Source organism: Falco rusticolus, chromosome 6, assembly GCF_015220075.1.
Source record: "Falco rusticolus isolate bFalRus1 chromosome 6, bFalRus1.pri, whole genome shotgun sequence".
In the NCBI taxonomy this organism is placed as follows: Eukaryota; Metazoa; Chordata; class Aves; order Falconiformes; family Falconidae; genus Falco; species Falco rusticolus.
In genome coordinates, this window is record NC_051192.1 from 14333884 (window position 1) to 14361850 (window position 27967).

General features: G+C 39.0%; 1 protein-coding gene across 5 annotated transcripts in view; it reads left to right on the top strand.

Annotated features, from left to right (window-relative positions):
• The window catches only part of SUPT3H (SPT3 homolog, SAGA and STAGA complex component), a 278056-nt gene that overhangs the window by 127682 nt on the left and 122407 nt on the right, over positions 1 to 27967 (top strand). For 4 of the 5 annotated variants that reach the window (XM_037391833.1, XM_037391836.1, XM_037391835.1 and 1 more), the window contains exon 3: positions 14565 to 14649. In XM_037391833.1, the coding sequence (XP_037247730.1) occupies positions 14565 to 14649 (85 nt within the window). Of the gene's footprint in view, positions 1 to 788; positions 921 to 14564; positions 14650 to 27967 lie in introns of those variants that run through there. The other variant, XM_037391837.1, reaches the window with a different exon arrangement.

Below are 27967 nucleotides of genomic sequence, written 5' to 3' on the forward strand. Positions count from 1 at the left end.
ATGTTTAAGGCACTTAACTGTTAGTTTGGTGTATTCTGATTAGTATACAATGGTACTGAAAAGGGTTCTTGCCACAGCTTTGTGTTGGGATAAATCTGCTGATTTTCAGCAGTTAGAAAGTGTTTACTATAGTGTAAGACAAAAAAAAGGAGCCCCGAACCCACCAGGGTGAAGTCTACTGTTTTTCATTAATAAGCAGGACTTTTAAAAGTACCTGTATAACATAGCTGCCCATATTCTAGCTTGTACTTAGGTTACAAAATCACACTTATTCTCAGCAAATGGGTATTGCATTTACAACAGCTTACAAAGAGTAACCAAGTTAGTTCAGTGAAACCATATGCAGAAAGATTATTCTGCAGAGCTTTCAGCAAAACTGAGAAAATTAGGTTTTGATGGAATTTAGACATATTCACCCTGAAAGATATGTACCTGTAAATAGTTTGTTGGAAGTAGACCTGTATAGCATCTTGCATCAAAATTGACAACATTTTGCATATTGACAGTTCATGAGGTAATAGACCAGGCGAGAGGAAAAATATTTTGAAAACAGTTTGCTTAAATGCATTTTCTAAGTTGTGTTTTTCATATGCATGAATCCATTTTTCACGTCTTAACTGTAGTCACAGCAGTTTTAAGTATGGATCATCTTACAACACTTTCTGCTTGAAATGAGACTTTAATTTACATATTTATTCTTCCAATCACATAATACACAGTATTCTGCTTTGATTTTATGTACGATGTTCCTCATGAAGAGAAGTCATGGCAACTGTGGGAAGCTTCTACCAGAGGAGTGAAAGAAAGCAAATGCCATATCTGTCTCCAAAAAGGACAAGGAGGATTTGGGGAAATGACAAACCAGTCATCCTCACCTGGATCCCTGGGCAGAATCATCCTAGAAACCATTTCTGAGCTTGGTAAGAATCAGAAGGTGATCTGGAGTTGTCAGCATGGATTTATGAAGGGGAAATCATATATGAACAACCTGATAGCCTTCTGTGATGAAAGAACCAGTGCCATGTATGGGGGAAGAGCAGTGAATGCTGTTTACCTTGACTTCAGCAAGGCTTTTGACACTCTGTCCTGTAATGTCCTCATATAGAAGCTGATGAAGTAGATAAATGGAGGGACAGCGAGAAGACTGGAAACTGGCTGATGGGCTGGGTTCAGAGGGTTGATATCAGCAGCATAAGGTCCATCTGGAGGCCAGTTATTGGTGGTGTACTTCAAGGGTTGGTCCCCAGGTCATTACTGTGTAATGCCTTCATTAGGGACCTAGATGATGGAACACTGTGCACCCACAGCAAGTTTGTTGATGATATAAAACTGGAAGGAGTGACTGATCGACCAGATGGGTGTGCTGATATTCAGAGGGACCTTAACAGGCTGGAGAAATGGGCCAAGAGGAACCTTATGAAGTTCAGCAAAGGGAAATCCCAAGTTGTGTCCCTGAGGAAGAATAACCCCAGCCACCAGAACAGGCTGGAGGCTGACCATCTGGAAAGTAGCTTTGCAGAGAATGCAATGGGGAGTCCTGATGGACACCAAGTTGCATGTGTGCCAGCAACATGCTCTTGTGGAGCATCCTGGGGTACATTAGGCAGGCTGTTGTCAGAGGGTGAGGGATGTGTTCCTTTCCCTCTGCTTAGCTGTGGTTAGACCCATCTGGATTGCTGGCTCCATCGCTGGACTCCCCAGTACAAGAGAGATGTGCACGAACTGGGGCAAGCCACTAAGATGATTAAGGGACTGGAGCATCTCTCATACAAGGAGAGGCTTGAGAGAGCTGGGACAGTTGAGCCTGGAGAAGAGAAGGCTCAGGGAGATCTTATCAATGTCTATACATAACTGATGGGATGGAACAAAGAAGACAGAACCAGCTTTTGTTCAGTGGTGGTCGGTGACAGGGCGAGAGGCACTGAGCACAGACTGAAATACAGGAAATTCCATTTAAACGTAGAGAGAAAACTTTTTTACTGTGAGGGTGGTCAAACGTGTGGAGCAGGCTGTGCAGAGAGGTTGTGGAGTGTTGATCCTTGGGGATGCCCAAAACCCAACTGAACTCAGCCCTGAGGAAACTTATCTGAGCAGAGGAATTGGACTAACTATCTCCACATGTCCCTTCCAACCTCACCTGCTCTGTGATTCATGGAGTAGCAGTGGTATAGTGGTATCTGCTTTTTTCCCCTTTTTTCCTTCTGTCCTGCAAGATAGTAATTTTCCAGGTATGAATATGAATTTATTAGGGCAAAAAGTGATATAAAATTTGTACTGCATATATTATAGTGTACTCAAAGAAATATTAACAAAAGTTGCCCTTTCTAAAGGGAAAATTTAGGATATTTTTTTGTTTCCACAAGTCATTTAAACGTTCAAGATCAGCTTAAGAACGTGATTCAGAAGGTTCATGCTTAAACGAAACACTTTGGGTCAAGACAGAGTGACCTCGCATGGAGTTGGGAGACTTTGACATCTCTGAAATCCATTCCCTGAGGATTTTGTGTTATTCTTGATTTATGGTGGTGTCACTGAGGACAGGGTTTGTCTTTTTGTGAGAAGAACTGGACTTTTCATTGGTGAGATGTTACACATAGTTAATCCTGTTGTCTGGCAGACCTTACCATTTAAAAACTCATGATGTAAACAAGCTACTTCCATTTTCAAGTAGACAAAATTGCTCTTACAAATGTTTTATCTTGTTTAGATCTTACCTCAGTGGAGCAATGAACTTGGCTGATACCTTTGGGTGTTGCTTTCCACCATAGTAACTGAGAGGTATCTGTAGTGAAAACTATAAAGTAAGCATTAATATCTTTTTAATAAGCTCGAAATAATTATTCATTATGGCATCTTTTCCTGGTTTTAGAATGTTATTAGTTGTAAGCATCAGTGCAGCTTTATTTCAGACTCGATACAGAGTTCAAATAACCATTGGTTAGTTCCAGGTTACATACTGCTTTAGAATGTGGTCATATCTAATTTTAAAGTATTTGAAGTCACATAGTCCAGATTTCTTTTTGTGTACTTGTTTAACATCAGAAGACCTCCCAGTTCTTGGTTAAGCTTGAGTTTTCAGTGTTTCCAGTGGTGAAACTTCTGTTCTTTCTGAGATGGTTATAGAGGGTTTTAGCTCTTGTTTTCAGATGTTTTCCTTCTAGTTTGCTCTAAATGTTCCTTTTCTAAATTTTATCCCATTACTTGTCACTATGCACTTTTGAATAATTAAGTGGGATTTGGTACTGTTTCTGTTCTTTTTGTTTACGCTTTTCCGATTTCTGCAGACATCATCATGGCTTAATTTTATACTGAAAAATACCCGTTTTGTAGCTGATATTTCAGTTTCTTCCTGTGCTTGCTGTTCTCACTACCATACACATTTTGGAAAAAGCATTTTCATTAAACTGAGTTCCTTTTAGTAAAGATTAAATAATTTAGTAATCAAATTCTTAGAGTTAAAATTTTAAGAAGTGAATAGGATGTCTCCACTTGCTGAATAAGTAGATGGTAATTAATTTTAGTAACTTCCTATAGCTTTTCTTGACTTTGTAGAAGTAGGAGAGCAGGGAGTTACTGCTGTTCACATCATCAGGGTAGTGAGATACATTCCTCAGTTATTAGACAAGAAAATGTGACTAATTGTCTACCAGAGTGTAAGTCTAATAAAAGGAAAAAGCGTGGTCTCTCTCCCTTCAGGAGTTAGAGAAAGATGTCGATAACACTTTCAAGCATTATAGAAGTACCGGAGTACTACCCGGGGGTGATGGGACAGACATACAGTAATGAGCTGGTAGAGAAAGCAATGCTGGAAGACAGTTTGAAGTCATTACTGATCAACTCAACTTCATAAGCAAAATAACATAACTGTTCACCAGTTAGCTGGATATTATATAGCCAGTTCTCTATATACCTACCTTTATATCTACTTTGATATACAAATTACCTAGTCTGTGCACATGTGTATGTACAAGCAAGTTCTAGTCTTGTGTCAGTGATGCTTGTTTAAATACATGCAGCAGTGGCAGCTGGGACCATTTTCATTCACTGGCAAAGGTGTTAAAAATGCAGGATTTTGACCAGAATTAAGGCACTGAATTTAGTGCTTGAAATACAGACACTTCTGTGTGCATCCATGTGTCTTAGTCAACTATAGGAAATGGAAGCTTTTGTACGTACTGTTCTCAGCCATATCTTAGCGAGCTTAATAATGTAAAACTCTGCAGCAGTTTGTTAGAACAAATCCATAAAGTTTATAATGGACAGGAGGAAGGACCCAGATTTGGGCACTGGGGAGCACTCCCAGGTTCTACAGTTCAAATGTAATGTATGTAGATAAACATATGCCTTAAGGTTTCTCCTGTCCTCTGAAGAGGACTACTTGAATTTGGGAATTTTGGACCCTGTTGCATTCTTCATTAATTGGGGACATAAGACTAACCACATAGATTAGATAGGTTCATTTTAAAAGGTTGCATGATTCCTAGTTGGCTCTTGGGTCTTTGTATTGGAGAATGAGGCTATTCTGCTCGTTTCTCGGGTTTTACGATAGCATGGTTTTGTCCTGAAGTGTTCAGAGTAACATGGAGTAGCTCAGTGCAGCTCAGAATAGGGGACCTCACTATTTGTCCTTGCAGCTTTTAAGGTAGCACAAGGAAGAGTGCCATCGTGGAGTAAACCGGATTGTCAAAATATCCAGTCTACTTTTTCAGCTGTTCCTTCTGTGAGGATGTAAAAAAAAGCATGTATGCTTTGTCTTGACGTAATTTGGCACTTAAATTTGTTAGTACTTTTATGTAATGGGCTTAGCGCAACCTCCTTTTAAGTTTACACCACCCCTGTACTAGGGAGAAGCTGTGTTTGCTGATGTTAGTGTAGACTTTGCTTGATATAGCGCGTACGGACTGCACAAGCTGAAGTCTGCGATATTGTGTGAATCAGCATTTCTGCGTTCAACTCATCACGTTTAGGACAACTCCCCTCGGCGCTGAGTTAGGATTAGGTTAGGATGGTGGTAAACACTCCCAAGTCAAAAGTCATGGAGACACGAACTCTCCCATTTGATCCCTTTCTCCTGATAGACCAAACGACTGCTTGGGCTAATTCTCCCAAACACCTCTCAGTAATGCAGTGCTGTTTGCCGCGGTCTTGCCCGGGGTGGATGATCTGCTTGGTGGGGCTGTCAACTGTGCACAGCAGTTGGAGTTAAGGAGCCCTGGAGCTGTGGGGGTGCACAGTGCAGGCAGGTTATTTAGAAGCTGCCCCACAAGCTTTTTAAAACCACTGTCGGGTGATTACTAAGGTACCAAACAGCACGAGACAATCTGAATCTCCAAGAATTGCTTCTTGCAAAATGTGCAGGTATTTTCTTTCAGGTTTAGCCACTGAAGGTCTTGGCAGAAAAAATTTGGAAAATAACCCCAATTTTTGTAATTTATGTATTAAAATTGCTGTAGGTTTTGAATGCTTGTTTGTATTGCAACAAACATTTTTTTAAAAAAAACTTTAAAGAAAAAGCTAGCAGAGGTACAAATTGCAGTTTCGCTATATCTCTTGTGCTAAATCCTGGTAGAGAGCTATGTTCAGTGGACGTTTGAAACCTATGTACACTTGGTGTCATTAATCCAAGCAGATAAGTATATTAACTATGCACTCTGATTGGGATTAAGATTGCATTTTCTTTTTAAATGGGCTTTGGCGGAAGTTACTCGATGCACAGATAAACATAAAAATAGCAATACAAATTCCAGGCCTTTTTCAGGTAGCACTGGCAGAACATGCTGGTTAGTTCATAACTCGGTGCTTAAATTGTTCCCTTTTTCATTAAGCTAAGGCAATAAGAAAGCAAGATTATTTAATTTTTAAGTTAATGTCCCTTTACTGAGTTCAGTGATGGTATTAGGAAGGAACAGTGTCTACAAAACAACAATCTGGCATGTCATCTCTCTCTGATATAGTGTACCTTAACATAAAAGAAAAAGTTTGAGACCTCGTTGTTTACTGCTCTTACCCCTATAGCAATCATCCTTCTGCACTGGGCAATTTCTTCCTCCTGGATTTTTTTCTTTGTTTCCTCTTCCACTGTCTGTGCAATGTATCCTCTTGTGTGTGTCTAATCAATTTTCTGGTTTGGCACTAGTCATCTCTTTCTTTTCAGACTCTACTGCCTAATTTGTTCAGCTACAACCGTGACAAAAGAAAAAAAAAAAAGGAAAAAGGAAAAAGAGGAGCTAGCTTTAGAGACTATATTTTCTTTGGGACATCTATTGCAACGATACACTTGTTCCCATGCTTGTCAGAAAGAAATGAGTAGTCTCCCAGTTTTCTGTCATCTAAGGGACCAGATCTCCATATTTTTGTCCTTCTCTTCATAGACAGCATCTTGTGGTACCAAACTGGATTACTTCAACATGTTTTACATGTTTTATTTTTTTGTTTGGTTTTGTTTTGTGATTTTTGGGGTTTTTGGGGGGGTTGTTTTTTGGTTTTTGGTTTTTGTTTGGTTTTTTTTGGTAGTGATTTGCAATGCTTGTCCTTCTAGTATTTGAATTGCTGGAACATTTCTAGATGTTCTGCTTGGTATTGTAAAACTGATTTTCTTTGTCAACACCTGGCTGTCACGTCTCTTATAATTCATTTAATTAGGAAGACACTTCCATATAGTATGGAAACATCTCTGGGAATTAATATAATGTGTATTCCAAATGCATTCCTGCCAAACAGCTGACAGAAAAGAAATTTACTGTGTATTCTTACAGTACTGAGGAGATGTGAGCCCAGATATTATCCAGTCCAAATATATCTAGTAGTTGATTTGTCCTCTGTGATTTTTATGGGATCCTTGCCTGGTTTTAGATTTGTAACAGTGAATTAGCTGGTTGTGTATGCAGTGAGCACTTATATCTGACCAACCAAGCAGAATATGGTTAAGATAAAAATGCAGGGTGGGAATCAGCTTGCTGATACAGACACGCAGGTTCGAATGTCAGCAGGTAGCTGTCTGCATGTGAGTTAAGTCTGGTCTCTAGGTTCCCATCATGTGTTGGCTGAACACCTTCCAAGCTCCTTTGATTTCTTAGAGTCACAGAATCATTTAAGTTGGAAAAGACCTTTAAGCTCAAGTCCAACCCTTAACCCAGCACTACCAAGTCCACCACTAAACCGTGTCCCTAAGCACCGCATCTATCTGTTCTTTAAATACCTCCAGGGATGGTGGTCCCACCACCTCCCTGGGCAGCCTCTTCCAGTGCTCTAAACCTCCCCTGGTGCAATTTGAGGACCTTTCCTCTTGTCCTGTCACTTGCTATGCTGGAGAAGAGACCAACCCCCCACCTACCCACAGCCTCCTCTCAGGCAGCTGTAGAGAGCGATAAGGTCCCCAGTGAGCCATCCCCTCTCCAGACTAAAGAACCCCAGTTCCCTCAGCCCCCTCTCATAAGGAAATATAAAGGAATATAAAGAATTAAGATTCTTTTGAATCTTCTCAGTATATTTTTGTGTGTTTTTTCTCCATGTGCAAATACTCTCCTTCGCAGATACACCTAGTCTGAGTCTGACACTTAATGTCCTAAGTTAGGAGCCATGGAATCTGGTAGCCTCAAGCTCGGTCATTCACTAGTGGAAAGCCTCAATCCTCACATGCAGAGATACCTGCGAGCAGGTCTCTTGAACTAGCCCCAGGTCCCATGGTCTCCCCAGCAGCTGGTGTGGGCCTCCTGGTCCCTCCAGTAGCCAAGTCACAGACTGTCTGGTCTCTCCAGTATCCAGCCCGGATTCACGGCTGCTTTGATACATGGATCCCAAAACTCCTGTACTCGTGGGCTACACTCCCCCCCACACCATGTGCACCCATTCAGATCTCTCCTGCTGCTGGCACTGCGGCATGTGGACCCCTGTGACCCACGGTCCCAGTCCAGTTGCAGGCAGGAGCAAATAAATGCCTCTGTGCTGAGGACAGAGTAAGTATCTGCTTGCTCGGTATGAGACCTTCAGATGTGTAAAAACCTCTCAAGCCTGGAGGTCCCATATCTGTTGCTGCAAATCCTTGCATGCAGAACCAGAAGAGGAAAACAGGGATTTCTAGAAAAGAGGGAGGGAAAAAAAAGTATTTCCTACCAGTCTATCTCACCGCTTTTATACTTTTCTTTGAATAAATGTGATGAATCTAGCCTAAGTGGTAAATTCTACATGAGTTGGGGCAGCTTTGTTATGGTATGAACTCAATAGAAGCCCCAGTAAGGGAAACTATTTATTCTAGCTTAGTGCACTCCCAGCCACCCTGGTTATAGTTCCTTTCTGGCCAGGACAGCTTTGCAAGGCAGTGGAGGATGGGAGACTGCAGCAGCTTTCTGTCTCCGCAGCCTACTCTCCTGGTGGTCTGGCCACCTGGAGAGCTCTGCATCAGGCTTTTTGAAGCAAGCCTGCACTGTGCCTGGCCCAATACCTTTCTCAGGCATTTAAAACCCCAAGAAATGTAGCAAACAAAGTGCTTTGTTTCTGTAACTGCCGAAGATTTTGAGGTTCTTACCAGTGTAGGTCCCTGCACCATGAGTAGCTGTCGTGCCTTAGCACGTGCCAAGTATGCGCGTTGTGTTTACACATAGTATGCCATGATACTTCATGTAGGCATTTAGTGGCTTGGACATTTACCCTTTTGATGAGCCTGGAAACATCATTACAGGAACTTAAATACATTAGAAATAGAAGCTAAAAGTAAACAATAAAAGAGCTGCAGCAGTCTTTTCTTTCGCCATGCTACTATTTTAATCCTCCTGTGAAAATCTGGGTAAGTTGATCACCCTGTTGTAAAAATGTTTCCTTAAAACAGACAAACCTTTGAAATTGGATCTTCCGAGAAGGCTTTGTTATTGTATGGCATGACCAACGGGTAGACGCTTCTATTATCGGGACAGTCTTCCATCCTGTTTTACTGGTTTGATGCGCTACTAATACAATGTTTTGATACATTGCCTCTTCAGTATTTGCCTGTGGGGAAACAGCTTTCCTATTTTGAACAGAATTTTTATATGTTGTGTAGGAAGACTTATTTATACTTCTAGTGAATGGAAGGTTCTTTAAAAAGACTCTAATGAACAGTTAAAAGCAAAGCAGACGTGAAATGAAATTCGTAAGTTATATTAAAGTACCAAGTTCAGTTTCAGTTCCCAGAAGCAAGGGCACCAAATGTTGGTTTCCTTTGACTTTTTACAGTTTTCTTTTGGTTCTTAACCTACCTCGTATTCTGCTACTTGGCAAAAATTTGAGCCCCCTGACTCTTAGTTTAGTGTTTATTCTGCTACAGAGAAGTACAATGGCAGAAGTGAAGAAAAAAAAAATGAAGAGTTTATTACTTTAACTGCTTGTGCATTTGTAATTATTACCACTGGTAGCAGAAGGGGTTGAAAAAACATTGTGGTTAGTATCTTAAAGTATGTTATTCTAAAAGCATGTTACTATTATAATAATCAAGGAGCATATCAAATGTTATATGAATACAATTAACAGGTATTGAAGCTTTACTTTTTTTTGGGTGTCTGAAAAATACCGTGTCCATCACACAGCGAAAGGAAGCGGCTGTGGGTAGGTGTGGTGGTTTTTACTTTTTGCTGAAACCACCATGCCAGTATCTAGTTTTCTGTGTGTGGGAAAGCAGCTGGCAGAAGTTACGTGGGAAAATGGTGAAGGCAAACTGAGATAGAAAGAGCTTTTGAAGGTAGAAAGAGTATGAGGGAGGGAGGAGGAAAGTAGGTGGATCTGGAGCTTGATTTTCTATGTAATCAAGCAGTGCAGCTGACTTTGCATCTGTCCATGTTTCAGCATCAACTCTGACATATCCCTTTGCATTAGAATGAACCAAAAAGATTTGGTAACTGTTTCTTCTCAGATGAACGTGCTTTATCTCGGTGGCATCTCTTCTGCTTCTTGTGCCGTTTAGGGAACTAATGTTACCTGTTAGTTACTTGTGAGTTATGAGATAGTTGTGAGAGAGGCTTCTAAACACAGACAGGGAGAGCATCTCAGTGCAGAGGCAGCATCCTGCGTCAAAACCAGAGTTTAGTTCTTGCACTTTGTCTTTGGAAAAGAAAACCAAAAACCTTTCATTTGTATACGCGGAATGCTTAGTAAAACTGTGAAGAAATGAAATTTATGTTCCAAGATGGTTATACTGGCAAACAGGCATTTCCTACACTCTTGCGTAGCTGTTTTATTTTCCATTTTCAGTCTTAGAAAAAAAAGAAAAAAAATTAAATATTAAAAGGCCAGTATGTAAGAAGGGACAATGCATTATATTATGGTTGTAATAACTAAATTCTGTTTGTTTTTTTATACCTTGTGTGATTAGGGGAAAAAAGTACATTTTCCTGTTAATTTATATAGTTACCTTAACTTATATACAAAAAAGAAACATTTAAGTTTTATCCTATAGGAGCACTTTTGAATCTGTGATGGTCTTAATATTATTTTACATTCCAGTGTAATATGATAATAAATAGTACCATTTTCATATGTATTTCTTATACAATATCCAGGTACTTGCAGTTTGTAAAATATTTAATAGTATCTGCATTGTTTGCTGCGCTTATAGTGCGAGGAAGTGTCTGACATTATAGTTCATGTACATGTGCAGTCCTGCATAATAGAGAAAAAAATTGTTGTGCTCATTTTAGTGGTGTTGTACAGCACATTATAACCCATGACCATCTCTTTAAGATGCTGATAGTCTCAACAAGAGAAACAAATGATAGGGAACAAATATGAGTGTAATTTCCTCATGCTATGACTAGTGTAGTACAGTGGGTTATGCTCAGATGTTGCCTGAGTAGTTCTTCTTGTGCTCTTACTTGCAGCAAGCTGAAATTTAATATCGTTAGAATTTCAAATGCTGTTTGAAGAAAACTGGATATAATTTCATTATTAGATAAAAGAAATAAACCCTACTATATAACTCTTCAGTTGTTTATAGATAAAATACTGATTTGTTTTATTGCAGGATATAAGAATGCTTCTGTAAAGAAGTAACTGATATATTCAGTCACCTATGGTGATTTGAATCTGGCTTATAAATAAAACTTCACTATTTTTATAAGAATCAGTAGTGTTATTTTTGGCCTGTACTGTTTAATTTACAATGAATATATTTTACTGTACAAGTTTTCTTTTTTAAAAATTCAGCTTTAGGAGGGGAGAGAACATTTTTTTAGAAACGCCTCGAGGAAATTCTGGAAAGCATAGCAAGTTGTCTTTCACTATAGTGATGGAAGACTGGAATGGCATGTTTTTTATATTGATATCCATGTAAAGCTAAGGTATTTTCAGTGCACATTGGGCCCCATTGAGACCGTTTTAAAATGAACAGCTTTTAAGTTTTAAAAATAATATAGCCTGAAGTCAGATATAGTGGGACTGAAAGTAGAGCAGTCGGTAAACCTTTAGAATGGTTAATGACTTTGATTTCTTTAATGCCTTTGATTTATTGAGACTTCCATTGATGGATAATTTTATTTCAAAAATATTGTGGCTGTTTCGGGATGCTGGAGTGCAAATAGCAGATACTAGGGTTGAGAGATTCAACTTTCATAAAACCTGTGATGTTGCAGATGTCCAAGCAACTGTAGAGCATAGCTCTTCATGAGCCTTGCACTGCGTGTACGTGATGTGGGAAGTCAGTTGAGAAAATTTCTTGAAGTTACCAGTTACTCTGGCTGACTTTCGTTTGACATTGTCTTGGGAAACCATGGGGGTTTGCTGTCAGAGAGGGAGAGCTATGGGTATGTGAAGTAACTGATGTGGCAAGAGGACTAACCCATTATTCTAGAGCTCTCTTAGCACTTCTTTATCCCATCACAGTAATGTTTCTCTGGCCCTTCATACATAAGAAGCAGGACAACATTTTACATATACTGTGAGAATGCTTGAGCCAGTTCTTGCTCCTGATCATTGTAACGTGGAAAAAAAGGTGCCTGTCTTTTATATATAAGTGAAAGATCTTAGATAAGAGAAAGGGAAGGATTTTGATGTTCTTGAATCCTCTGTCACACAATTGACTGAGTAAATAGGCAAAACCAGTGTTACTTATTTATAGCATCTTTCTTGAATAGGTTGTATGGCTGATACATGAAGACATTGTTTCAAAGTTGTGTGTAGCACAGAGGTGTATGTGTGTGTGTATATATGTATATATATATATATATACACATACACACATATATATACAGGAATCATAGCCAGAAGCCTTGAATACCACGTTTCTGCTGTGTGAGGTTGAACTGAAAATGTAGGTTTCAGAAGCAAAAAACAGAGAGTAGTCAGCTAAAGCAGACAGCATCTTTTTGCACTTTGTGTGATGAAGGGAAGCCACATGGAGAGACCTTTTAGTTTCTGTAGACTGCAGTTCAACCACCAAGATGAAGGTAGGGCATAGGGAGGGCTTAAGCTCTCTAGACTCACTGAGCTGCGCTGATTAGGGGTGGAGTTTGGTTGCAACCTACAATTGTTTGTTGACACACCTGAGGGACAGGATGCCACCTGTAGGGACCTAGACAACCTCGAGAAGTGGGCCTGTGTGAACCTCATGAGGTTCAACGAGGCCATGTGCAGGGTCCTGCACCTGGCTTGGGGCAACCCCTGGCATCAGCACAGGCTGGGGCACTGGAAGGATTGAGAGCAGCCCCGTTGAGAAGGTTTTGGAGGTACTGGTGGATGAAAAACTGGACGTGAGCCAGCAATGTGTGCTTGCAGCTCGGAAAGCTGACTGAATCCTGGGCTGCATCACCAGCAGTGTGGGCCAGCAGGTTGAGGGAGGGGGCTCTTCCCCTCTATTCCACTCTCATGAGATCCACTGCTGCAGCACTGCATTAGTTCTGGGGTCCCCAACATCAGAAGGGCATGGACCTGTTGGAGCAAGTCCAGAGGAGGGTCACAAAGATGACTAGAGAGCTGGAGCACCTCTCCTATGAAGACAGGCTGAGTGAGCTGGAGTTGTTCAGCCTGGAGAAGAGAAGGCTCCGGGGAGACCTTATTGCAGCATTTCGATACGTACAGGGGGCTTATAAGAAAGATAAAGACAAACCTTTTAGTAAGGCCTGTTGTGGTAGGGGTATGGGTATTCAACTAGATGAGTGTTGATTCAGACTAGAGAAATTCTTCCCTGTGAGGGCGGCGAGGCGCTGGCCCAGGCTGCCCAGAGCAGCTGTGGGTGCCCCATCCCTGGCAGGGCTCAAGGCCAGGCTGGACAGGGCTGGGGGCAGCCTGGGCTGGGGGGAGGTGTCCCTGCCCGTGGCGGGGTGTGTGGGAACTAGATGGTCTTTAAGGTCCCTTCCAACCCAAACCATTCTATGATTCTGGACACTAAAAGGTCTTTGCTAGGTCTTCAACAGCCTCTGTGAAAGAGTGCGGCTACCAACAAGTACTACTTGTCAACCCTACTTTGATGTCTTAGACCAGGGGTCCTCAAGCTTTTTAAACAGGGGGCTGGCACGCAGATGAAGTGGCAGGCAGTCATCTGCGGCCGCTTGATTCCCCCCCCAACCCCCAGTGGGGGGGGTGTGTGTGTGTGTGTGTCTGTAAATACTGGGGGCCAGATTGAGGACCCTGGGGGGCTGTATCCGGCCCGCGGGCTGTAGTTTGAGGACCCCTGGCTTAGATGTATCAAATTAATTGTCCATGTACTCTGCCTGGTTCTGAAGCTGAAGCCCACCATCCTAATTTCAGATGAACAGTTTTATAGAGCTTTTGGGCCATTATGTGGGAAATGCTCAGGCTCTTCAATGGGTCAGAGGTGCTACAAAGTGAAGGTCTAGCATTCAGATTTTCTACAGCACCTACAGTATCCTTTAATGGGCTGGTGATGCCCATCCCAGATCAAAGGAGCAATCCCAGCTGTAGTTGAGTGACTAGCAGTTATAGTAGGTGTAGAGAGCAACTTCTGGTATTTCTTAGAGAAGATAAAACCTTGCAAAAAGCCCATCATCATGATTTCTCATTTCATGATGTCCGTTGGGTGTGATTTTGCCTTTTGTTTACTATGCTATATGAACAATACCATCTCTTTATGATCTAATGTAATTTAATTGTGCAGTGTAGACTTTAAAAGCCTCATATTATCATGTATAAAAATGTTTACCTTTAATTCATAGTAGTTCCTTCCATATCTTAACACTAGTGTTTAGATTTGGGATAAAATACCTGTCAGCATTCTACCTTTTGAAATAGTTATCTGGTAATTTTGTAAGCGAAGGGGGCTACAAATACAGAATTACTCCTAGTAGTGCACGTTACACATTTGCTTACTGTTTGTTCAAAAGTTCCTGCAAACTGGATTGTCGTCTGTTTCTTCAGTTTTTCTAACCATGTGCTTTAGTATACATTCTGGCAGTTCTTTTGTTCCTTTAATCAGATTACTGTGGTTTGTATTCCTTGCACCGTACTGAGTAATCCATTTCTGTACATACAGGTGTATATAAGCTTGTTGTTATTATTATTTTTTTCTTTTTATTTTTCTAGAGACCACCTTCATTGTTTCTTTTTAACTTATTTTCACAACCTTGCAATAAACCTCTTTCTTTCAGGTTTTCCTTAGGGGATGCTCGCAGGCCACTCCATGAGACTGCAATACTGGTGGAAGACGTCGTCCACACCCAGCTGATAAATTTGGTAAGAACATAACTGATAAAATAGTCTTCACTTTGAAAGATGACATTTGTATGATCAATTGACTAAGTACAGATTGTTCTGGTTTTAGAAACAAGTGAAGCAGAAAATAAGGGTAATTTCTGGTGCCGGTAATCTGTAGATTTGCATTTTTGTAATTGTAGGTTAGGTTTGCAGATAGAGAGTGTGCACTTTGCTAATGGTCATACACTGTATTTCTGTGATACCTGCAACCCCACCTAGCCTTGGGAATAAAGCTGATGTATTTTTTTGTTAATGACTTCAAGTTGTTTAAAAGAAAAAAAACCTGACTAGTCATCTGAAAACTTCATTGCCAATTTTTTGATGTTCTAGTATTTGTGCTTAATGCATTATTTGCTTAATATTTGTGTTCTAATATTCATACTATTTGATGTTTTAATTTCTGTCAAAAATAATGCAGAAATATTGAGTGTTTTTCCTTAGTGAAAGCCAATGAAAGTGTTATGTAAATGAAGCTGTTTGGAATCTCATTGGTCAGAAGCGGCTCTAAATTTGAACTTCTCCGTAGTTTTTAATTAAAATTCAACAACACCTCTTCAGAAGTGAATAATGCTGTTTTACACCATGGCATGAATCTGCCGTCTGACATGTTGTACAGAAGGGCATACTGTTATGTGTCACCCATAGCTTGGGAAGGATAACACATGTTCTTTTCATGTTATAGTAATTCTTCAAATGAAATTGCCAACACATATGGGTATGGACATTATATAGAAGAAAAATGCTAATATACATTATAAGTAATATTTGTGCATGATGAGTCCCTGGATCAGCTAGAGTGTTGAGCTGCAAGTTCCTAGATCTTTTCTCCATAATGAGCCCTTTCAGCAATCAGAAGGGGGTTTAAGTTTTGAGCTAGGTTCTGTTACTACATTAACTAGAATTAAAAACTTTTGTAAATGGAGAAAATTCAAAAATAGGTAGACGGCATATTATAAATGTATATGTGTGTGTGTATATATATAGTGTGTATATATATTTATACATGTAATATTTGTATTTTATATACATTATATGCTTTATAAAAATATAATATAAATCAGTGTCCCCCTACCCACTGTTTGCCTGCAAACAGGTGCTTTCCTTCAGCTGTGCACTCAATCCAGCAGCTGTTTGGTGGCTTCCTGCATCACAGCAAATGCTTTGGGGTCACTTCCAGCTCTGGGCAGTTTCTTTCTGCTCGTACCTCTGAAGCCTGGTGGTGTGTCTCTGCAGTCTCCTGGCATCTTTGTGCTGTGGCTTTTTTGCTTGTTGTGCTCCTCTTGGTCTGTCCCAAATGTGCCCTGTGGCTCCTGGGGAGGGGACAACATCTCTTCTCTCTCCACGGGTTTCCCACTGGTTAAACACACTGCTCCAGGCATATATTTGTAATTCTTATTCGAACTACTACAAAATAACATTTTCTTTTTATTAGTGACCCCCTTAATTTATGCAAACTGATGTCTGCGGCTTCGCTTTTCCTTTAACAGTAATGTGGTGAAGAGTCTGTGCTGCTACGTCCTGCCAAGGCTCAGCTGAGTGGAGCTTTACATCAATATGTGCGTTTTGAGAAAATGCGACCTGCAGCCATGTGGTCTTTGCACTTGAATCAAAGCTGGGCACTTACTTGGGGAATGACCATGACCCAGGGTTAACCCTGCGTGGGGTGTAAAAGCATGTATGATTTCCTGACAGAAGGAAGAATGGGAACGGAGAGGCAGATAAACAGCTTTTCTAACCTTTCCCCTCCGAGCCCAGGACGGCACTTTATTTCTGAGGAAGTGAAAGTATCTTTAATAGCTCATTGCTTTGACCTCTGACATTCACATGCCGGAACTCTTAAATCAGGAGCTTTTTATGTGCTCCTGATTTCTGATAGGGATTTTTGCACATCTGTCATCCTTAATAACTGCACATCCTTATTGAGCTGTTGCTCATAGTTATATTAAATTTTCACTTTAGATGTAGGTGTTCATCAGGGTATATATCCAGTCCTAGAAAAAAGCTATTTTTATAATTGAAGCTGAGGGCAGATGTAAATTTATTGTGTACTACCTGGATTTTGTCACATTACTCATGTTGATGGACTACACGGTTCTTGTTATGTGATTTAATGATTTCTTCTCAAAATTCACGTCCATATTGCCATCCATAAATAGATATATAAGGCTAAACTGTAGAAATTACTTTATGCCTGCAATAAAGCTGGCACATTGCATACGTCTTTCATAACAGACATTTGTAAGAAGAGCTTGTACTTGTTGATTAAGCCCAGGTTTGAGTTTCTGAATTAAAAAGTTGCCAGCATGATTACCTTTGGTTGACTTTTGATATCTCACAGGTTTATAGTTCCAGCTTCCTATTTTCAAAATTGACCTGAACTCTATTAAATCAGGGTCTGGTTTGAACAGACTTATACAGCCAGTGCTTCAAACCACTATCTACTTCATGAGGTCTGACTGCTATAGCAGATGACTGCACTAACAAGTCAAATTCTTGAAAGAAGACCTTTTAAAATCTGCATCATATTTTATGATGGATTTTTTTGTGTATGTTGAACTATATGTACATTGCTTTACATTAATTTCTTCTAAAAGTATATACCAATGTGTAGAAGGAAATGAGCATCTCCGGAGGATGATTCACATCATCCTAAAATTAGTTTCCAAGTGAGATGAGATGAATTTCTTGAGGAATTTATTTTCTCAGTTGACTAAGGAAAGGATCCTTTGACAGCTGGCTGGGCTTTAAATATCTAGGAGATAGGCGTAAAAGTTCTGGGGTAAATTCTATTCAATTTGTCAGAGTGCCTGCATGAGTGAAAATTTTTTGCATCTATTGTGATTAGAATAAATAGGGTTTTGCATATTAAGCAGTATAAAACCAAAAAAAACCCTCATCCTAGAATGAGAAAGTTCTGTACATTTTTTGTTCCAGCATAATGTATTTGAAGAGCACAATGAATTTAAGTTTTAATTTGAAATTAGTTTCATTGCTGACTGATAATGTTTGTTCAGTAACTGATCTATATGTATTTATAGATGCCTTAACCTTACCCCTAAACCTGTATTTATTCATGCATGCTAAGACTAGAGGTTTCAATCCATGCTATGTTGCCCTTTATGGGTAAGCACAAGTAGTAGATGTCTGTTAAAAGGAGAATTGTGCCTATTAAAAAAGGTTCAACAGGGAATTCAAAAAGATGTTAATCAGAAGGGGACAAGCTTTTGAATTAATTACCATTTGAAGTGGAACGAGGCCTCTTTTAGTTCGTTCTTTCATCATATCCAATACAATTTGCATGTGCGATAAGCTTTTGAAGCATCGTCTTTTATAATAATCTTTTTTTTATACAGATTTTATAATAATCTGTTAATATCTATTCGGACCCTTAGAAAGAGGACTCAAAGATCCTGCTTTAGGAAAAATTGATACTATTTAGGACTTTGTCAAAAAAAGTCTGTAACTAAGAGAAACGGAATTTTTCTTGGTTTTTAAAATACCATTGAGGGGTTTGGCATCAGAATAGCTGAAGTCTTGCACATACAGGGATGTAGAAGCATCTGGAAATTGTTTCATGTAATACTTAAAGCAGAGGAAAAGAATCTCTTCACCTTCACCATCTCTGTCCCGAATTTTTGTCATGCTGGGCTGGATCATTGGAAAATGTAGTAGTATTAGACTAATATTAAAAACTAGAGATTACATAATATCTTCTCTTGATAGGGCCGTAGCTCCATGTTCTTGCTTCAGCTGTCATGTTTAAAGGCTAATGGACAATAAGATCACGACGTACGACTTATTTAAATCAAAAAGGGTGTTAAGGAGTTACCTTCTTGTGCTGAGAATGTATCAACTGCTGTTATTACAATGAGCTACCAGGAGTTTATTCTCTAGGCGTGCTGAATATGGCCCCAGACACCTGCCGTCACAGCATTCACTGCTTCAGCTTAGCACTAGATTTGAACTTCAGTCCTTTACGTTTTGTTTCTGAGATATCAGACGGCTTCTGGGAAGAGATCAGATGTCTTTTCACAAAGTGAACGACGTTATAGCAGTCGCACAGAGTTCAGCAAGGGAATAGGCAAAATTACACGTAGGCACACCCAAAATAGATGTGCAGATAAACAGCAGAGCCCCACAGTCCCGCCTGCTGGTAGGTGACCTTGCCCGTCGTGAGACACTGGCTGCTCAGAGGGAAGGGCACAGCACAGCAGCCTTGGACTGCAGCCTTTACATGTTTTATCCACTGGAATGCTTTGTAAAGTGTGATAAATCATCACTGAGACTGTCACAAGTGATAGAATTCATGTTAACAGAGTTGTGGTTTACTCCCTGTCAGCTAATGTGTGTCCGCTGGAAGATGGACTCTGATCTCTTCAATTGATGTCAAATGATTTAAGCCAAACCCTCGTGGCTGGCTTCTTTAGAATGCAGTGGTGTCAACTTAAAGGAACTTCATGTGCCGAAAATCATGTTGTACATGATATCTGTTGGGATTTTTTTGATTACTTACTTTTATCTTCCTATGGAAGAATTTGATTTCACACAACTTGTGCTGCTGCCTAATACTTGTTAACATTCCACTCTTGGTTCCTTTGTAGATGCATGATTTGGGTCTAGCATTACATATATGCATATATGAACGCTTTGCACACACATATAGATAATTTTGATGTTTTCTGGTTTATTACTATTGGAAATTAATTCTCTCTTACACAGGCAATATAGTTAATTCAGAGTCAGCCCTTTGATCTCAACTGAAGCACAGAACACAGGTCGGCAGGTGAGAATAATCTATATTAGAATACGTAGATTATTTTAAATTGTGGCTCTGATTCATAGGTAGGACTCTTACAGTGAGATGCAGAGATTGAGCTGTATGTCAAGTCCTGAGTAAGTCCATAGTAAATCCATCTTGTGGAGTAGATTGCTTTTTATAGTAGGAACTTAAAGATTGGGTGGTCATTTGCCACATCTAGGAAGAGGAATGGTGAAAACACAAAGACTAGCATGAGGGTAGGGTGCTGATACGAAGTGCTAAGTACTTAATCATGATCAGTGTGAATTTTATGTTTTCAAAGGGCTGTACATTTTCTGGATGAGCGTGGTGTGCTTTTTGCGCTTCCCAGCTTTATTCCTCCAGCTGTTAACCATTTGATTGCAGTTTAAAATCAAAGGAGAAGGAGGAGGGAAAACTCACCTTCACTTGCCCATCCAGAGGAAAAGGCTGTAGCAATGGGAGAGGGGAGTATTTAAACAGAAACAAGGATAGAGCTTTCTTGGATCTTTACAGGCTGCTCCTACAGGTTTTGATTTTTTAAAACCAAATCACACTCATTATTTATTCACAAACTGGATGAGTTATTTTAATGTATGTAACCTCTATGCTTTCTGAAATCATACAGTTCCAGGTCTGTTTACTGCGTTTTTGAACTGTTCGACTTGTGACCTTTATATGCATAGTTGTAGAATTTTTGACATTCCTTTTAAAAAAAAGAAAGAATTGAAACCAGCTCGTTCATTAACAGAAATTACCCACTGATAAAAACAGTGTGAAGCACTGTTCACTCTGCATTCCACAGTTATATGCAACTGTCACTTATGCCACCCTAGTAATGGGAAAAGCCCTTGTTTTATGAGTCTGTTTTAAAACAGTAATAAAGTTTCCTGTGCAGGACATTAATTAGAGGGGTTATCAAAATAAGACAAACTAATATAATTTGTGATTGTACAAAATAAAGGAAGTAGAGTGTACCATAGGGACCTAATGAATCACAGGATGGAAACAATCTTCTGGCTAACTAAACATTCAGACTTTGTACTAAGTCACAGGGTGTATATACAGCTCAGCAAACCGGAACACGCTGTGTGTTTACACGAATGGGATAAAGGAGTTCACAAAAACCATCTGGGAAAAATCCTTCCACTATTCATTCTGTTCCTACTGTGGAGTAAATTAAGCAACATACATGCATTTGCAGGAAACACATGGCACACCTGCCCTGGAAGAAATCAAACTGGAAGATAAGTCTTTATTACAAAAAATTCCCTGGGTACCAGCAATGTGCATTTGTTAGTATTTCCCATGTGTGATGGAAAAGAAGAGAAGGGACTTTAATCTCTAGCAAGTACTTGTTAATTGTTCCCTCTGTCATTTAAATGGGGTCTATATTTAGATTATGTTATTGCATTGGGAGGAAAGTGTTTTAGGTTTTTTTTTTTGTTGTTTTCTTTTTTTGAATGAAAATAGCATCTTTGACACCAATTTCTGCAGTTGCTGTTCTCAAAATTGATTTTGCAATTTTTTTTTAAAGATACCTGTGTTGACTGTAAAAGGATGGGCTGCTTTTCAGAAAACTTTTTGTTCAATTTACATAATACTATAGAGAAGGTTTTGTCATTCTGGGTATATTGTTTTTCTATACAGTGAAAAAGCCTGAATAGACTCAGCGCATTCACTGCCATTCTATAGAGTTCAGATGTTATAACTTGAGTATCAAAGGAGCTCAGAGACAGTGTGTCTGTCATTCATGGGTGAAGACAGCTCTGGTTTAGAAAGGCCAACATCAGACACAAGACAATGTTTTATCAATTTCTTGTTAAAAACAAAATATTTTTTTTTCCTTTCTGCTGTTTCTTGGCAATCACTTGACTTTTGATTACTTGAGCAAATAGACAGCATTTTGTCTTTAATATACTAGGGTATTATAAAACTTCTTTTAAGGAGGCGTTTTATGGAAAATTTAAATTGAAAACAATGAAGTCTGTTTTATGGCTTTTGGTGACGTCTTGCCTTTTCTTCGTTGGTAATTTATATGAAAAGTGATGTCCTGAGTTTTCTGCTCCTAATGTTAACTGCTGCTTGTTCACCGTATTCATATGTATTTATCCTAAAGCACAGAATATACTTCAGGATAAAGTTCAAAAGTCCCAGTTAGGGATTCCGGCCACTCTCTGTGCTTTCTGTTAAGATGAGAGCCTTGATGACTGACTGACTTTCTGAGATGTTTTCTTTCCCATGGATCTTTCTGCGGAGTTAACACATGCTATGAGACAGAGCTGCTGCTTTTTGCCTGGTCATGCAGAAATGCTGCTCAGCATCCAGTGGTGATGGACTTCACTGATCTTAAAAAGTGGAAAGACTGAGACACTGTTATTAAGAACCTAAAAAAACCCCAACAACCGAACAGAAGGAAATGAATTATTATGCCCACATAATTGTAGCAACATGTTCAATAGTGAAGAAAAAAAATATCCAAACCGTTGAGTAACTTGAATGGAAAAAACAATGTGATCAATGGTTAAAGATTGTCTTGTAGAGCATATAAAGTATAAAGAATGAAGGTAGTGCAGGCAGCTACAATCCCAGTATTTCCTGATTTTCCTGTATCAGTCTTTGGGCCTTTCCTAACAACATAGCTTCATGTGTGTTGCACATGTGTGTGTATATATGTGTCTGTATGTACAAGTCTGGTTTTTTCCACCCTTCAAACATCAGATTCCCGTTCAGGCTCTTGAGCAAGATAAATTAATTATGTATGAAACCTCACTCATGGGGGCTTGGAATCTATGGCATTCTTAAATATGTATGTATTCAATTACCTTGGCTTTTCTGAATCAACTCATAAGCTGATCCCAGCCTGAGTTTCCAAAATACAAATGCATCCTCTATGTAATAATTTTTTAATGTATACTGTTAGGAGTAGAGCATAGTTTAATAGCTATTGAAATCACAGATGAGCTGAGGCATTCTGCGTGCAGATACATAGTGTCCGGGGTGTGCTGGCTGCTTATATTGTTGTCATTATTTTGCTGTAGCTCTACAAAATTCTAGGTGACTAACTCTTTAGAAAAGAGCAAATGAAAACTTTAAGAAGTTATCATTAGATTTTTATTGCACAATATGATACGCTCTGGTAAATCAATATTTTATCAATGGCTTTACTCTGTAAGCTCCTTTATTGAAAGTGTTTATGACTGAACAGGCTTTAGCCAAGAGTATTTTTGACATAGCCTAAAAAATGTCTGAACTCATTTAGCTGGGCTGAAATGAAGGAGCAATCTTTCCATTTGGGAAAAGTTGTAATTACATCCCAAGCTTCAGAAGTCAAATGGAAGACTAATACTGAGAGTTTCATACTTTAATTGATTTGTATGATATAAATTTAATATTATAAGTATATGAAGCTGTGTGGGAGACTAATACTGAGAGTTTCATGCTTTAATAAATTTGTATGATATAAATTTAATATTATAAGTATATGAAGCTGTGTTAAGGTCCGTATCTGCACACAGAGACTCATCTTGTCTAGTAGTCCAATTCTGGCAGCAATTAGTAAACTCAGTGAAAAGGACCTGTAATGTACCAATAGTGTGCAACACACGGATATTTGATGAAGAAGACTGACCTCAAGTCAACTTTCTAAAGCATCTGTGTATTTTTGAAATCAGCTCCAGAATCCAGTAGACAATGGGATTTTAATTATTTTTATCATCTGACTTGCTTAGTTTCAAATAGTTGTCCAGATATGTTACCCTCCACCAGGTGCTGACAGTTAACGTTCCTTCTGCTTTTCTTCTGACATCCTGAGTAGATTTGCCTCAACAGACATAAAAGGCAAACGCTGTATTTTTCGATACCTGAGATGATGATGCCGGATCATCTTTTGTGTCAGGGGAGATAAATGGGCACTTCTAGGATGTGACTCATCATGTCCTGAAGTAGTTAGATAACATTATGGCCAGCTGTTTAAAATCTGGACTTAAGTGAAGTGAGAAACATCTCACCTCTGACTTTTGGCGCTAGCTGTATTTTTTTTTTTTTTTTTGATATTTCACTTTTCATTGATTCACTCAAAACTGTAAACTTCAAGTTGTGAAGGACACAGACTGATTTATGGGTGTCTGTGGCGAAAAAAAAATAAGAGTAGTGTAAAATACTGCATGGTTGTTAAATGTAACTCGTAAACCTTAAAGGTCATCTCAGAGTGTTTAACAGAGCAAATTCATTGTAGTTTTTAAATCACCTTATCTGATTTCAAGCAAACCTGATAGTTTCAGAATAACTTTTTTTAAGACTATTGGCTTGTTAACAGTGTTACGCAGTTACAAGGAAATGTGGTCACAGCTGGTTCTGGTTTCTTAACTAATCCACCTGATTGGAAACAACAGGTTTTTGATATTTTTCCATTTCTTACACTGACACCTAGTGTTCAGAGGTCTTGGATTTCTAATATTGCACTTTGTTATTAATAGATAACTGTCAATACAGAATTTCTCCACCTTTGTCAACATCTTCCACTTCTGTTCTGCACAAGAAAACAGTAACTGAAGGCAAAGTGTTACCATCATTTAAAAAAATTTTACTTCGGAGATACAAATAGTAGACCACTACTGGAAAACGTGGTAAAAGCTGTTTTACTTCTTGAAGCACTGCAAAATTTGTTTTCTTAAAATCCAAGTGCTTTAGTTTTGGGAAATACAGCTCTTTTGTGTCTGAAAGTGTCAGTAGCCAACAAAAACAGTGATAAGCCCTTAGATCAGTATTTATTTAATTGTGGGAGATGTGCTTTTTATTTCTGTATTCTTTTATCTCCAAGCCATGAGTTCTACCTGATAGGATTGTTGATGGCAGCACAGTCCTTGAGCGGACAGAAAATACACAAAAACTAGAACAAACAATCTTTTATCTCATACTTGCAAATAAATGGAGTAATCCAAGTATGGACTGTAACCCATTCCTGACAAAGATGACAACTGACAGAGTAAAATTTACTCTCAAATTCTTATATATTTTGTTGTATGTTAACAGGAGAACTTCCATCATTTGAGATAATATAGTAAGAATTTTGTGTTGCTGTGTCTATAAGTATCAATGCAATTTTGTGTTTTAGAGATGGGTTCCATAGAAAAGTCAAAAATATTCAGGCAGAGAAAATGCATATTAAATTGGCCTTGATTTGATCATTCTTCCCTTTTTAATTTTGTTACTTTACCTGTAGCTGCACTGATAAGCTGCTTTTTTAAACTAAGTCATACAGGTTTTACATTTCCTATACTCCTAACTACCTTGCCTTCTTGGAAAACAAAGCATCAATGACAATTCACCGAATACCCACCGGGTGATGGTCTCTTCTGAAGGAAGCCCATGGTTCTTACCCAATTTTTGAACAAGTCAGAATACGACTGTAAGAACATTCTTTTCCCATAAACTTTGGTAAACTGTATTAGCCAGATGTCAAAGTTTAATTCCACTGTTCTAGGCTGAAGCTTTCCCTCCAGACATGTCTCCTTTCTTCAAGATCCTGTCACCTACAAATTTTGTAGATTATTGTGCTGTTAAGATAACTAGTGTTTAAGAGAGTGGTTGTGGCTGGTCCAAGACTTTTCTGCATGAGGTGATGGAGGTAGTAGCTTGGTCAGAGGAGGGCATAAAGGAAATAAAATTAGGGAAACATGTGAGGAGCTCTGTACCAATTGATAAAGAGGTGATGCTTTCAAAAAAAGTGTAGGCATTACAGTCAGTCTGATTCAGGGAATTATTTTCAACACAGCTTTTTAAGTACAGTGGACTCCATGCCATAGTTGTATCTATGATTTACATAAATATTCCCAAACTCCGGTAACTCTGTTTTCATGCACTTTTCCTTTAAATTGCCACATATAATCTACCAAGTCCACCCATTTTCTTTTCTCTTGGGTAACTGCATTTTACTTCTCGGTGCACATGGCATATTATATGCTATAGTATGTTATTGCCTATCCGTAGGTTGTATTCCTGTGAACCAGTCATGGTGTGCTTATTGGAGAAATAATCAGAGACAATAGAGAGAAATGTTACTTGTAGGATGTCATTTCTTTGACTTCTTTCAGGCATTTATTTTCAGGTTCAGGTGACTTTGGAGCCAGAAAGGTGATTTCTGTGTAGTGACTATATAAATGATGCCTTGTATGACCAGCTTAGGTGCAGACATCTGTGTTTATATGTATAATATATCCCACCTGAAAGAGAACTCCCTCATGACAAAAGCCTCAAAAAAAAAAAAAAAAAAAAGGTAATTAGAACTTCCATGATGGCAAAAGGAGATAACATTGTCAAAAGCAGCAGAAAAGTCGGAAAAAATAAAGACATACTAGAGGCCCAGATTTCTGGCCAGGAAGAGGCACATAGTGTCCCATATATGAACAGTTTTAAGCTAGGGAATTTAAGAAAAGTCAGGTTGGAGCTGATCCAAGACAGAAGAGGTGAAGTATGTGCATTAGCTGAAAACTGCATGTTCTGTTTTTTACAGATGAAGAGAGAGAAAGAAATGGGAAAAGATTTGGAGAGACAGGCTGGGTTGAGATATGGTTCCTTTAAAAGAGAGTATAGACTGAGGACATCCGTGCACCAAGAGCAAAGAAAAATAGGAAACTAAATAAGCAGGGTATGATGCATCTACTGAGGTGGGTCAGAGTTGGGAAGGCTGCCAGTGATATTTATGACAAGAGAAGGTGGTCAGGAACAAAAACTAGGTGCAACTTCATGGGGATGCATTCTTTCTTGTAGTAGAAAAAATATGGAGCTAAAAGGGGGAACCCAGGTTGCAAATAAGGAGTAGGAAGCCTGAGATGCTGCAAAGAGTTGTTTAAAGAAGTGAAATAAAGAAAGATGAAAACAAACTTGCAATGGAAGGAGTTTGGAAGAGGATCTCGTGGCGCTCTCTCAAAATGGTCAATAGCAAGGGGATAGGAGTAGTTAATAAGAAATAAGAGGCAGAGGATCTTGAAAGAGAAGCTATGCCTGGTGCATTGGAGCTTACAGGTCTGGTCTCGAGAATGAGTTTTGGAAGTATCTTTACAGGACATAAGTGCTGATGACAGAGAAGCCATCAAGAAGTAGCAAATGCAGTGAGAGTCAGCAGAGGTGCTGCTCCCAAATCGAGTCTCAGATGAGGCCAGAGAAAGTAGGTGGGTAATGATGGAACAGGTGGAACGTGGCTACTGGTGTCACTGTGAAGGAGACCACAGGTCTATGAAGAAAGGGAGAGACAGATTCTACATTTCAGTGAAGAATTAATGGTAAAATAGCGAGTCTTGCGACAAATGTTTCTTCTGTGGAAATCACCATACACATGGAAGTCTGAATGTGTGTATCTTTGCATCATCATGTGCATGCAGGCATATATGCATAGATACATAAATAATGAGCGCTTGTATGGTGAAATACAGCCTGATGCCAGTGAGCACTTGTATGGTGAAGACCGGCCTGATGCTAGTATATCAACGGCAATATACTCACAAGATACTTTTCCTAGCAACCAGTCTCACAATACTCAGTAACTACATCTTTTATAGTCTCTAATTCTTGAATATGTTTGTTCACCATTTTTGTCTTACATTGTGCCATCTCCATTCCAAATTAGGGGGGAAAATAGCATCACATTCCTGATGACAAATTAAAGTACAAAGACGACTAACTGGATTTTCCCCATGTCATGAACCGAATGGCAGAGCTGAAATAAGTTGACTGGTTGTAGTTGAGAGGGAAGCCGTGCAAAGCTATTTTATATTGATGGCCTATGTCTCAGCCAATTGGATTTTTATTTGACAATCCAAAGGTGTAATAACTTTTATTGTAAGAGGAAGAAAAATACATCAAGGCTAATAAATAATGGAGGACCTACTAGGGATATGCATAAATGCATATCCTGTTCCTATGTATATACAAGCTTAATTGTGTCTCTTTTAATTTTGCTGTTTGATTCAACAGGATTGTCAGGTAATCATCCTATTGAAAGAACAGAAGAGGATAAAATTTCAAATAACTTTGTTAATCTCTTCTGGCTGTTAAAAGAAAAGATTTATTGGTATCAAATTTTATTGCATTCTTAGAATTTAGGGATTGATTGGCTGCTAGTTTAGCTTACTTGTCTCTTCCAGTTAGAAACCCAAACACAACAGAAGAAAGACATCACATTGAAGCTGACATGCAACAAGTGAGTGAAAGTTCACTTGGCTTTTTCTCTCGGCACCAGGTGCAAAAGTTGGCTTAAAAGTGCTGTGGTAGGCAGTTATTTTAAAGCAGTTTCTGGTTTAGTGTTTTATCAAGCCCAGGAGTAAAATATTCTGCAACTACTGCAGTTTCACAAAGCTGCTTTTTAAGGTAGAACTCTGAATTGTTTAACTAATTAAAATGGCACAGTACAAACATTAATCATACCATAACCGTTAATGAGAGGGTTTACGGGATTTATGGAGGGAGGGCTGATATGATATTTTAAAAGTGTGTGTATCATTTCTTTGTTTCATACACAAT